The sequence below is a fragment of the Dioscorea cayenensis genome, chromosome 8 (assembly GCF_009730915.1).
Source record: "Dioscorea cayenensis subsp. rotundata cultivar TDr96_F1 chromosome 8, TDr96_F1_v2_PseudoChromosome.rev07_lg8_w22 25.fasta, whole genome shotgun sequence".
NCBI classification, from domain to species: Eukaryota; Viridiplantae; Streptophyta; class Magnoliopsida; order Dioscoreales; family Dioscoreaceae; genus Dioscorea; species Dioscorea cayenensis.
This window is the reverse complement of record NC_052478.1, coordinates 5,932,993-5,944,315: the sequence shown is the minus strand read 5'-3', so window position 1 is coordinate 5,944,315 and position 11,323 is coordinate 5,932,993. Positions and strand designations below refer to the sequence as shown.

The following is an 11,323-nucleotide window of genomic DNA, read 5'->3' as shown; positions in this document are numbered from 1 at the left end:
GCATCGGTCTCGTTGTCGACTATACCCGAAGGCAACGTGGAAAAACCATTGTTTCCATCTTTCCCCGTGGCACCCATGAGTGTACCCCGATATTTTTCCAAGGAGGCGGGTACCATCGAGAAACAAGCAACGACCGCAAGCCCTCTCGAATCCCACAATACACGCTACCGAAAGAAAAGAATGCACGCTTTAAAAACGATCACCGCCTCTTTCTACGATCGCAAGCCGCCGGATTTGTCTCAGCCCACCTTATCCACATACCAAAGCAAACAACATGAGCTGGAGATGTCATCGCTGCTGAGGACCACCCGGGCATGCTCTTTTCCCAACCAAACCTGCTTGTATGGTATGTGGACACCATGTTCCCCGCAACATGTCCTTCCCGAATGTCGATGGTCTTGCATAAGGGCCGGTCCTCGAGCTTCCGAATCACTCGCTGCGCTTACCCATTTTTTGGACACTTTCGGATGTGACGTCGAACCTATGCCACCACCGCAAGTGTGTGACGGGTTGATTGTCTTGATTCTGAAAGTATTTTTATTATACTCTTTTGAAGCATGAAGGCGCCAACGACAACCATCGGCAGAGCATTCCACAGTCACCCGATGTTTTTCGTTCTTTATGAATTTGAAGTCAAAATTCTGTTTGATTGCATGATTTCGAAGTACGTCCCTGAAATGTTCAATACCGTCAAAACGTTGTCCAATATCCAACGACAACACTTCAGAATGATCTGACAAGGAAGGAAGACATCCCACACCGTCAGGGTCACCATGGGATTGAACGGGAGCACTCGCAGAATCTGAATTCCTGCCAACACTTCAGTCAAATGAAAAGATCAATATGTTAAGCGGAGAATATAATATTTAAGTGATAATGCCAATATTTAAACGTTAAATTAAATACTTAAACCGTTACCAATTAACGTAAACAAATAGTACAATATGTTAAGCAGTAACTGACATATTTAAACAATAATGAACCCATACAACTGGATTAAATAAAAGAGAAGGAACTTACAACGAGTAAAACTCGTTTTCATTAGGATTCCGCAATGGCACATTGTCTGTCTCGACAACAAGATCAACTACACCGCATTTGAAGATGGAGTGCACGTGACACATTCGCTGGAAGTCAACATCGTTTTCTATTGGACAAACCGTTTTATATCCATCCGGTGTGATAAACTTCACCCTCGACAAGGGAAACTTCGAGACCCCATCGCTCACATATCTCACTAACACCAACTCCCAAGAAGTCTCGAGCTGAACATTAACACTCTTCCCTCCCCGTCGAATCTAGCAATACCGCAAAAATTCTCCATAATATATCGGCCGAAAACCAAATCGTACAAACCAAATGAAATGAAGAACAAAAAAAGAAGACGAAGAAGAAGAAAAAGAAGATGTAAACAACAAACAGCAGTCGAGATAGGCAAATAAAAAAAGTGCAGATTGTATGACAGAGGATAGACTAGACGTGATGTGATTGGGCGGTATTTTTCCCTCCATCCCAAGGGCAAAAAAGGAAATATATGTCAATGTCGCGAGGAAGACATATTGTCATCGCTCGAATGAAAGTTCTTACCTCAACATGAATATCTGTTTAAACGTCAAGCTTTTTATGTTTAAACAGATACATATAGTGTTTAAAATAACGGTTAACTTTTTAACTAAAGTCTATATCATGTAAATAATATGTAAACCGTTTAAACATCTTTATGTATGTGCTTAAACACCGTTGTCATTGTTTAAAGAGTAAATCGATTATTGTTTAACTGTTTGTATTGTTTACAATGTCGTTCTTTGTTTCTCAAATTGTTATGTCTCTGTTTAAATTTGAAAAGGTATCACAAGGTGATGCTCAAATAGGTTTGTTTGTTTAAAATATTTAAACGTTTAAGTATCAGTTTCACCCTTTAACTTGATTTTTCTCTGTTTAAATTTCATTTTCTCAGTGTAACATTTTCTTATTGTATTATATCAACTTAATTACAATGTAATGTACCTAAAAAACAAATCTCTGAAAAACATAGAATGTTCACTTAAGACAATACAATACAACATTCATTTTCTTATTCAATATCAACTTAAAATACAAATCTCTGATAACATTCATTCCCTTTAACTTTATTTTGCCCTGTTTAAATTTCATTTTCTCAGTTTAACATTTTCTTATGAAGTATCAACGTAATTACAATGAAATGTACTTAAAATATAAATCTCTGATAAAAATACATTTAATACAATACAATACAACATTCATTTTATTATTAAATATTAGCGTAATTACAAATGACCTTCACTTAAAATACAAATCTCTGATAAAAATAGAATGTAAGACAATACAAAAATTCTCTGTTTAAGCTTCAAACTCTCCGTTTAACGCACGACGTAACCATCACGGACAATCATTGCTTTATAGATCAAGTACACCTTTGAATAGGGTGTCCACAACACTCGCTCCAGTCAGACCACATTTTTTTATAGATCAAGTTCTTTTTAAAGGATATGTGATGAACCTTCTTTTGTTAATCATCCGCAATCAACTTGTAAGTGAAACTTTCTTTCCTTGACCCAAGGCGAAACGCACTTCCGTCATTGCTTACCCGTAGAGTAGAGAAAGAAGGCGAGCATTTCGACTTGGGCAAGAAAAAGAAAGTTTTCACCTACAGGCTGTTTAGGGATGACAAGAGGAAAACAATCATGACACGTCCTGTAAAAAGTCTATGATCTAAAAAATGTGGTTTGAATGGAGCGAATGTCGTGAACACCAAATGTTTGACTCGACAGGATGACCATCACACAAGAAGAAGAGGAAGAGGAAGAGGAGTGGTTGCGCCAGTAGAGTATGTTCAACGAAATGGTTCTTCCTTCCCATTTATACTGCGAAATCCAACAGCCTGCTGCCGCTTCGGCTTCCGATTTTTATGTGCGACGGCAGTGGAAACGCTTGGGTAACCGAGCGTGCATTAATTACGCTTGGAGACCGCTGCCACCATCGCGTTGTATATTTTAAGCGGATAAAAATACAGTTTAAACGATAAAAGAACAAATTTAAACATAGAAGCCAATATTTAAACCATAACAGATATATTTAAATCTAAAGTTCAATATTTAAACAATACTAAGAAGTATATACACAATGCCTACTCGGCAACAGATTCATTGCACGATCTGCGATTGTGACCGGAAGCGTGGTAATGGCTACAACACAACTTGCGGACCGGAAGGGTGGCAATGGCTAAAACGCAACTCACCGTCCTCGGACGCTTACGACTCGATCCTCTTGTATCTAGCAACAGCACAAAAACTCTCCATAATTTAATCGGAAGAGCTAAAATTGAGTACACCAAATGAGAAGAAGAAAAAGAAGAACAAGAATAAGAACAAGAACAAGAAGAACAAGATATGAGCACCCTAAACTTTGTTTGAGAAAAAGCAAGCAGGAGGCATTGGAAAACTATGCATAAAGTTCGGACATGATATGATTGGGCGCCATTTTTCACTCCTTTTGCAAGGGCAAAAAAGGAATTTTATATCATGGACCCACTTCAACTTACCGGCGGGGGTTAAAGGGAATGTAAAATATAACTGAGAGCTGAACAGTAATTTTCACAATTTTTAATTATAATTAAATAATTAGTGTTCATTTTTGCTTTTAGGACCTGGCAAACACCACCCAATATCCATTTCCTCACCTTCACTCCGAATCACATAATATAACCAACTAGTTGAACATTAGAAGCCTCCATCATCCACTGGATCACTGCCATCCAACATCAAAGGGACCAACCCTAAGCTCAGTGGTCACTCGAGCTCGACGAGCTGCAACAATGGCGATGGCAATGGCAATGGCCTTGAGAGCCGTAGCCATGACCAAGCCTCCTCCTTCCTCTTCTCCACTGAAAACCAATTCCAAGCTTCATTCCCCCAAGCACCACCACCCTCCTTCTCTCTTCTCCCCATCCTCCACTTCCTACTCCATCATCGCTCTTGTCTCTAGCTCCAGCTCCGAGGCCAAAGCCCTTTCCTTCGCCAAAGACGACATCGTCTCGTCCCTGACCAAGGTTGAGGAGACGATAGATCAGGTGCAGGATGTGGGATCCAAGGCCTTGGATTTCTCCCAGTCTGTAATCAAGACTCTTGTTGATGTCTTGAAGCCTGGGATCGATGCAGCGCTGCCAGTGCTGCGGAGTGCTGGTGATGAGGCTTTGAAGGTGGCTTCTCCTGTTGTTTCTGAAGCTGCGAAGCAGGCTACTGAGGCTCTCCAGAGCGCTGGAGTGGATCCCTCCCCGGTTATCACTGCTGCTAAGGTTCTTTCACTAGATTTTCTTCTATTTGTTACTTGATTCCATACTTCCCCCTTTGATTAACGGCGCTATAGCTCCATTGCCAACATGAGTACGTATTTGAAGAGAAATTTAAGCTAAGCTTATCTATGGATTTCCACACAAACATGGAAATGATGTTGGACTTGTTTTATTATGAAGTTGAAAAGATTACAATTTGCTAATGATTCTAGTACGCTGTAGATTTTCTTTCAAATGTTGTATAGATTTTTGGTTTACCTTTATAAGTTTTGGTCTTATCTAGTTTTCCAATATGGCAATGATGCGGGCTCTTTTTGTCTGAAATCGAAGAATATAATTTTCTAATAATTGATCATTTTAGTATGCAAAACGTGGAGTTCCTTTTGAAGGTTTTTACTGATTTTGGAAGCTATTGATCTTCTCTAGTTGTTGTTATGGATGTTATTGTGAATTAAAGATTGCAGCTTTCCTAACAAAATTGATAATTTTAGTATGCAAATTGTGGTTTTCTCGCTTATCTCAAAAACTCTCATTCTTTTTTAGTTTGCCATTTTCTGTTATTATGAAATTAAACTTTACATTTTGCAAATAGCTGAAGAATTTATGGTGCAAATTGTGGATTCTAACAAGTTTTGGCTTATCCTCGATAATGTTATTCTTCTTTAGTTTGTCATTATGATAATGGAGTTTTGTTTCTAGTAGACTCTTGCAGGTGCAGCTCAGCAAACTGGCAAAGTAGTAGAAGGGGCAAAGCCTATAGCTTCAGCAACAGTGCAAACAATCTCATCCGCTGATCCTTCAGTGATTGTTGTTTCGGCTGGAGCATTATTTATCGCATACCTTATTCTTCCACCAATTTGGTCTGTTGTTTCTGTCAACTTCCGCGGTTATAAAGGTAACATACCTATAACTGAAATGCTGCATAATCTGTTCTTATGCCTTTGAGAGCATTTCAAGTTAAGTTATATTCACTAAGAAACTTGAAGACTTACAATCCCACTCAACTCATAAGACCATGTTCTAATTATTTATGGAGAAGTAACAATTGAAAAGCTCATGGCCTTAAACTAATTTGACTTTCTATAATCAATAATGAAAGACATGGTCTGAGTTTTTACCTTTCTATGCTAAATTTAAAGTTCTACTTTGCATGTGAGACTCATACTCAAAACTAGTGGACCCAAGATCACCTATATCAAGTTATTTATGATTCATATCTGCATGCTTGTAGGTATCTCATAATAATAATAATAATAATAATAATAATAATAATAATATATCATAATAATAATAATAATAATAATAATAATAATAATAATATTATTATTATTATTATTATTACTACTCTTTCTCGCTTATCAAAAAATGTGAATACCATGACAACTATATATAATTTTAATCATGTTTGTAGTTTGTTAATTATTACTTGCTTGCTGAAAGTATCATTGCAATTTTCTTGCTTTCTGCATTGTCTAGGCAATCTGACTCCTGCTCAAGCTCTTGACTTGATTTCTACCCAAAACTATCTAATGATCGATATAAGATCAGAGAAGGACAAGAACAAGGCTGGTATTCCTGTCCTTCCACCAAGTGCTAAGAACAAGATGATATCAATCCCGTAAGTACTCCTGAGATTAGTACTAGTGTGTTCCTTTCCTCTCTTTTACAAACACTTTTTTTTTTAACATGTAGTGTAGAGGAGCTCCCAAGCAAGATTAAAAACCTTGTAAGGGATTCAAAGAAAGTTGAAGCTGAAATTGTTGCGTTGAAGATTTCTTATCTCAAGAGAGTCAATAAAGGTTCCAACATTGTCATCATGGACTCGTAGGTTCCTTTCCACTGTGCTTATATGCAAACTTCAATGTGTTCTATCATGATGATGAATTCAAATTAGGATCTTATTAGTACTTTTCTCATTCTATTCTCAAATTTGATGTCCATTGGAATTTGCAGATACTCTGGTACTGCAAAAGTTGTTGCTAGGGCACTCACCAGTCTTGGCTTCAAAAACAGTTGGGTCATGACAGATGGGTTTTCTGGGAGCAGAGGGTGGTTGCAAAGTCGTCTAGGGACAGCATCATACAATGTGTCCATAGCTGAGATTCTGTCTCCTTCGAGGATCATTCCTGCATCTAGAACGCGATTTGGAACGACAAGTTCAGCTGCTGTGCAATCAAATCAGAAACTTCTTCCAGGGAGTGTTGATAACTGAGGATTTCTTGAAGGAAAATCACCTCAACATGATGCTCTCCTCAACCAAGTCTCTTGTGGCCTCTGTTCTGTACATGAAAAATACGTGTATTTTTAATGTAATCTTCTTTTGAGTCCCTTCCATTTTCTTCTGGATGTATTCCATTCAACCAAAAATATCTGTTAGCTGCATGATATATAAATGCAATTGTTTTTCTTATGCTAATAGTGCATGTTTTGCCACAGTGTGCAAATTTAAAATTTTATGTATGATTTGAATCTTTCATTGAGAAATTGCAATTCTATGGAATGAGATATGGGTGCATTATCTTAGCCTTTATTTCAGTATGAACTAGATATGATTTATGTCTTGTTTATCAGCCTGCATGTGTTCTGCTTTTTTTCCTTAAAATGAATGTGGGTAAAATTAGATCAAATGTGCACGGATGTTGGTCATATTATCTCCCATTTCATTAATTTCACTTAAAAATTAATATTTAATAACTAAAGTGAAACTATTTTATATAGCCGAGTAATTTTGTTCTTTTTTTTGGAAAAAAATATAACCAAGTAAATGGTTATATATGTATACATGTGAAGAAGTATAAAAGCAATGGGTTATTTAAAAACAAAAAGATGAATTCTTTTAGAATACATTTTCTTTCGGTTTCATATCTAAAACTTTCCTTTAAATAAATTAAAAAAAAGGAAATTTTTTTTAAGAATGGATAACATAAAATGAGAATCAAAATTATTCTTGGAAGAAACACCTTCAAAATTTTCTTTCATTTTCGTTTAATTATTTTTATAATTAAAAATTAGGTTAAAGTTATTTATTCCATATATCTATTTTTAATATTTATTTTTATTTTTATTTTTCAAAATATTTAATATAATATATATTTTTTTCACTTAAGTAATAGTGAAATTCCAGATATAATGTAATTAGAAATATATAAATTTTAAAATATAGTATAATCAAATCGGATGTTTAATTAAATGTAGATGAATATGCTATATTATATAATACTTCACATGCTATATATGTATATATGTGAGGAAGTATAAAAGCAATGGGTTATGTTATACAGCTAAATCATTAATTCGATATTAATGAAAAATCCAATAACTCAAAAGTCCTGTGAACAAACGACATTTGTCATCACATTCATATATAATTTATCAACTCAACTAATTCATAATTAACCCATAATTAATTCTCACTGTAGCATGTTAAAGATTATTGTGCTTGTCCGTGGACCTACGAACATCCACGTAGTTACTTTTCTTTGTTAAAAGTTACTGTGTTCGTCTGTGGGCGCACAGAGTTACTTTTCTATATATATATATATATATTTTTTTTTTAATTTATTTACTTTTACTTTTTTTTTTTTCTATTCCATTCAGTGAGGCATCTCTGGCAGGCAGAGTACATTTGGCAAACAAGGCCCTTTTGTGTGGAGGGAGACGTCCATCCAAGCTTGCCCAGCTCCTCATCCCTCCCATTCCTAAATCCCAAACATGGATAAATCTCCAGGTTCTAATCTCGGATCTGCCAAGGTTTGCCTTGATTGCTAAATCTGTTGATATTTTCTTTTCTGAATCTTTTTCTCTTGAACAACTGTGAGAATTTGGGGTTGTTGAAGTCATTGGATTAAGCCTTTTATTTTTATTTTTTACTTTAATCATTTGGTCAAGAGAAATTAAGATTTTTATATGCTATGACTAAAGATTTGTGGATTGTAAGGTTTGAGGGATCCCTTTGTTAGGCTTGGTTTTGTGACTTGATTTAAGGATTTCCATAAGTATTTGGTATTGGAATTTGAAGGTCAATAGCAGGAATGAGCTGGTTTGTGTGATAATGATGATGTTGTCACTGTTCTTTCTCATTCTTGGGCATACAATCTCAAGAATATCTTATTTTCCAAATCAATTACTTAATCTCTATAAAAGAATCAATTTGGAATGCATCATTCTTTTATGGTCAAAATGATATAAGGAAAGAAGACATGGATGTTTGCAATCAAGAAAACAAGGTGAGCTAATACTAAACAAGAGGTTATAATCCTCCAGACTGAAATGGAAAGGTTTTTTGTTTGGGTTTGACCATGTTAAGCATATTCTGTATATTGAATCTTGGGAGATTATGGTTGTGTTGTCTGATGTTCGATGGAGGCAATTTTGTTTAGAATACCTGGAGCCTTGTTTATGATCCTAATTCAATACCAGCATTAGATTCTTAGCATTAGACTTGACAGTCCTTTTACAGACCATTATTAAGACTATGGTGGTATTACTTCATAATCCCACAAAGAAGATATTTTGACAAGGAGAAGTCTTACTCTTCTAAGTGTAATATATGTCATTCAACAAGGGAAACATAGTTGAGGAGGATTTGTAGTAACATTATGGGCGGCAGTAAATTGTTTGGACTACATTAGTTAAATAGGTCTTTTGGAGAGGCTCGTGGAGAAGATTTCAAATGAACATGTAATGTGTCAAGTATGGCTGTTGTTATTTTAACAAAAATGTCTTATTTTGCTAAAAAAAAAAGAGGTTGTTGAAAAGAATTATTGATGAATATGATATTTGAATAACAGAAGAAGTCGCAACGGCGGAGTAGAATTATTGGGTTAATGAAAAGAGGTGTTCTTGAGTAAATGATGTAAAGCTAGCTGTGAATTCTTTTAAGCGTTACCAAAAAATTTGGGAGGGGGTCTGTCAATGACTATTTGCTTGAAAAGCTTTAGCTTATTAAAATGATAACTTGTGTACGAGGTTTTTGTTAATATATGTGAACTTGCATTAGTTAGGTAGTTTTGATGCAACATGCTGATTTATTGGAAATGTTTTGAAAAATTCTTGCCTGAAATTTTCCATGTTTTTCCAATTTTCACATCTCTGGTTGGTTGGTTGTTTGATCTTCTTTTCCTTGACTTTGGATGGTGATTTCTCCTATAGTTGTTATGGATCTATTGATTATTCTATATTTGTGACTGACTTGATCTATTCATCTGTTGCAGGAGGAGCAAGGATCAGAAGATCTGAAACAAAGTACAGCAGATATGACGCAATTTGTAAGTTCTTTCATTGTTTCTCTATTTTCCTATCATGGGCTTGTTGTCTAGTTAAAAGGCATGCTTAACAATACCTAAAACTCTTTCAACTTTCAAGGAATTTGAATTCCTCATTTGGTTTTGTCTGTGTACAATCCAGAGCTACTTTCAACACATGTTTAGGGAAAGAGTAAGAAGTGGGAGTTCTTATAACGAGAATTTATGATCCATTTAGTACATTGGCTGACAAAATGTAGGATAATTGCAATTTATGATGGTCACCGATAGTTATATTATTCATATTAAACCATCAGCTAGTTTTTTTCCTTAAGAAAAAAAAATATTTTAATGTTTTTTTTTAATTTCTTTTGCTTATTTGTGGAAGTTGACTTCGTATGCTCTTGTAGTTATGTAATTTCACACTTGTGTCTTTTCTTTTTTAACAAAAAATTGACTTAGCTTGCTTTTGTTCTGTGTTTTTCTGTAGGTGCAAAATCTCCTTGTACAGATGGTGAGTTCTCTTATCTGGTAAGGTGTTTGTTTGAACTTGAATTATGTAAAATATCCTTTGTTAAATATATAATTGTCTTTGCAGCAAAATAGGTTCCAGTCAATGTCTGATAGCATTATTTCAAAGAATATCCTTTTTGCAAATTGCAGCAATCTGCATTTTGTGTTGCTTATTTTGAATATTTCTAAGATGTTCACTAAGGGTCAAAGGCTTGTTGAGCCACTAAAGTCCTTAAAATACTATCTTTCTTCACTATGTTTTAGATTTTGGAGATCTTTTACCCACCAAGATGATAAATTTAGCTTTGCCTTGCAACCAAGCATACCCAAGGTTGATCTTATTCCCGCATGCAAAAGGCTGATGATAAATTTATCATGGCTGCTGTATCTTTAAGCAGTCATGATTAACTTCCATGTTAACGGAGGAAAATGAATTTCTCATTTGTTTGCATAATTGCAAGGGCTCATTCTTAATAGGATTACTCTATATAATCACTCTCTCCATGGCTTGGGAGAAGATTAGCAGTTGACTTGTTGATACACCACTATTTCTTTTGACAAAATTAAAGTAATGATCAATGATATGAAGCATGAAGGTTATAATCAGTATGTCCGATTGCATCACCAATGTTGCGTGGTCAGTACAGTAGTAATTAACATTGTCCCATCAGCTGCTTTGTTTTTAGGAGAAACCTGTGCATATTGTTTTCTTAACTGCAATGTACTAGATGAAATGGGAAACAAGATAGATGAATTGGAGCAGAGCATCAATCACCTCAAAGCTGAAATGGGCATGGATGGTGCAGTAAAGGCAACAACACCAGAGGAGACTAAGCCATCTGAAGGAACAGATTGAAAATGATATTTGAAATCTCAAAGGATCTCATGTTATCTCTGGAGGATAAATTGTTTCTGTTAAGAGTTCTAGTTTGCACCAGTTTACCAGTTTGTACAATTATCAAAATCAAATTTTAGGGCTTTCATTCCCCTATCATCATATTCTTCAAGGGTTTGTACAAGCATAAGACTTTTCTTATCTTACAAATTGTATTAATTCTCTCCAAATGTTTCTTTATCACAAATTTTTATTTATTTACTTCATAAGTGCTGTAAGTAAACAGTTTAATTTCTTGAGTCTCAGGCATTCATATTGCAAAGAACAGTTTAAATCATAAATTATTATAAACCTCAAATTATCAAATATCTTTAGTAACTTCTTTTTGTATGTATACCCCTAAAAGTATTGGTTATTGCA

General features: G+C 35.1%; 2 protein-coding genes across 2 annotated transcripts; both read left to right on the top strand.

Annotated features, from left to right (window-relative positions):
- Positions 1-3,709: 3,709 nt before the first annotated feature.
- Positions 3,710-6,772, top strand: LOC120267906 (calcium sensing receptor, chloroplastic). The gene is made up of 5 exons (XM_039275582.1): positions 3,710-4,315; positions 5,015-5,207; positions 5,789-5,930; positions 6,005-6,136; positions 6,266-6,772. The coding sequence occupies exons 1-5, from the start codon at positions 3,836-3,838 to the stop codon at positions 6,522-6,524; spliced, it is 1,206 nt and encodes a 401-aa protein (XP_039131516.1). The 5' UTR covers positions 3,710-3,835; the 3' UTR covers positions 6,525-6,772.
- Positions 6,773-7,898: 1,126 nt separating this feature from the next.
- Positions 7,899-11,196, top strand: LOC120266517 (heat shock factor-binding protein-like). The gene is made up of 5 exons (XM_039274156.1): positions 7,899-8,062; positions 9,526-9,579; positions 10,046-10,069; positions 10,154-10,196; positions 10,794-11,196. The coding sequence occupies exons 1-5, from the start codon at positions 8,024-8,026 to the stop codon at positions 10,922-10,924; spliced, it is 291 nt and encodes a 96-aa protein (XP_039130090.1). The 5' UTR covers positions 7,899-8,023; the 3' UTR covers positions 10,925-11,196.
- Positions 11,197-11,323: the final 127 nt, after the last annotated feature.

What these genes read in the sequence shown, in the direction of transcription:
- LOC120267906 (XM_039275582.1), top strand. Translation starts at nt 3,836, where the DNA reads ATGGCGATGGCAATGGCAATGGCCTTGAGAGCCGTAGCCATGACCAAG. An exon ending in CGGTTATCACTGCTGCTAAG is followed by an intron (nt 4,316 to 5,014) that starts GTTCTTTCACTA and finishes TGTTTCTAGTAG; the next exon opens with ACTCTTGCAGGTGCAGCTCA. An exon ending in AACAAGATGATATCAATCCC is followed by an intron (nt 5,931 to 6,004) that starts GTAAGTACTCCT and finishes TTTAACATGTAG; the next exon opens with TGTAGAGGAGCTCCCAAGCA.
- LOC120266517 (XM_039274156.1), top strand. Translation starts at nt 8,024, where the DNA reads ATGGATAAATCTCCAGGTTCTAATCTCGGATCTGCCAAG. An exon ending in CAGCAGATATGACGCAATTT is followed by an intron (nt 9,580 to 10,045) that starts GTAAGTTCTTTC and finishes GTTTTTCTGTAG; the next exon opens with GTGCAAAATCTCCTTGTACA. An exon ending in AAAATCTCCTTGTACAGATG is followed by an intron (nt 10,070 to 10,153) that starts GTGAGTTCTCTT and finishes TTGTCTTTGCAG; the next exon opens with CAAAATAGGTTCCAGTCAAT.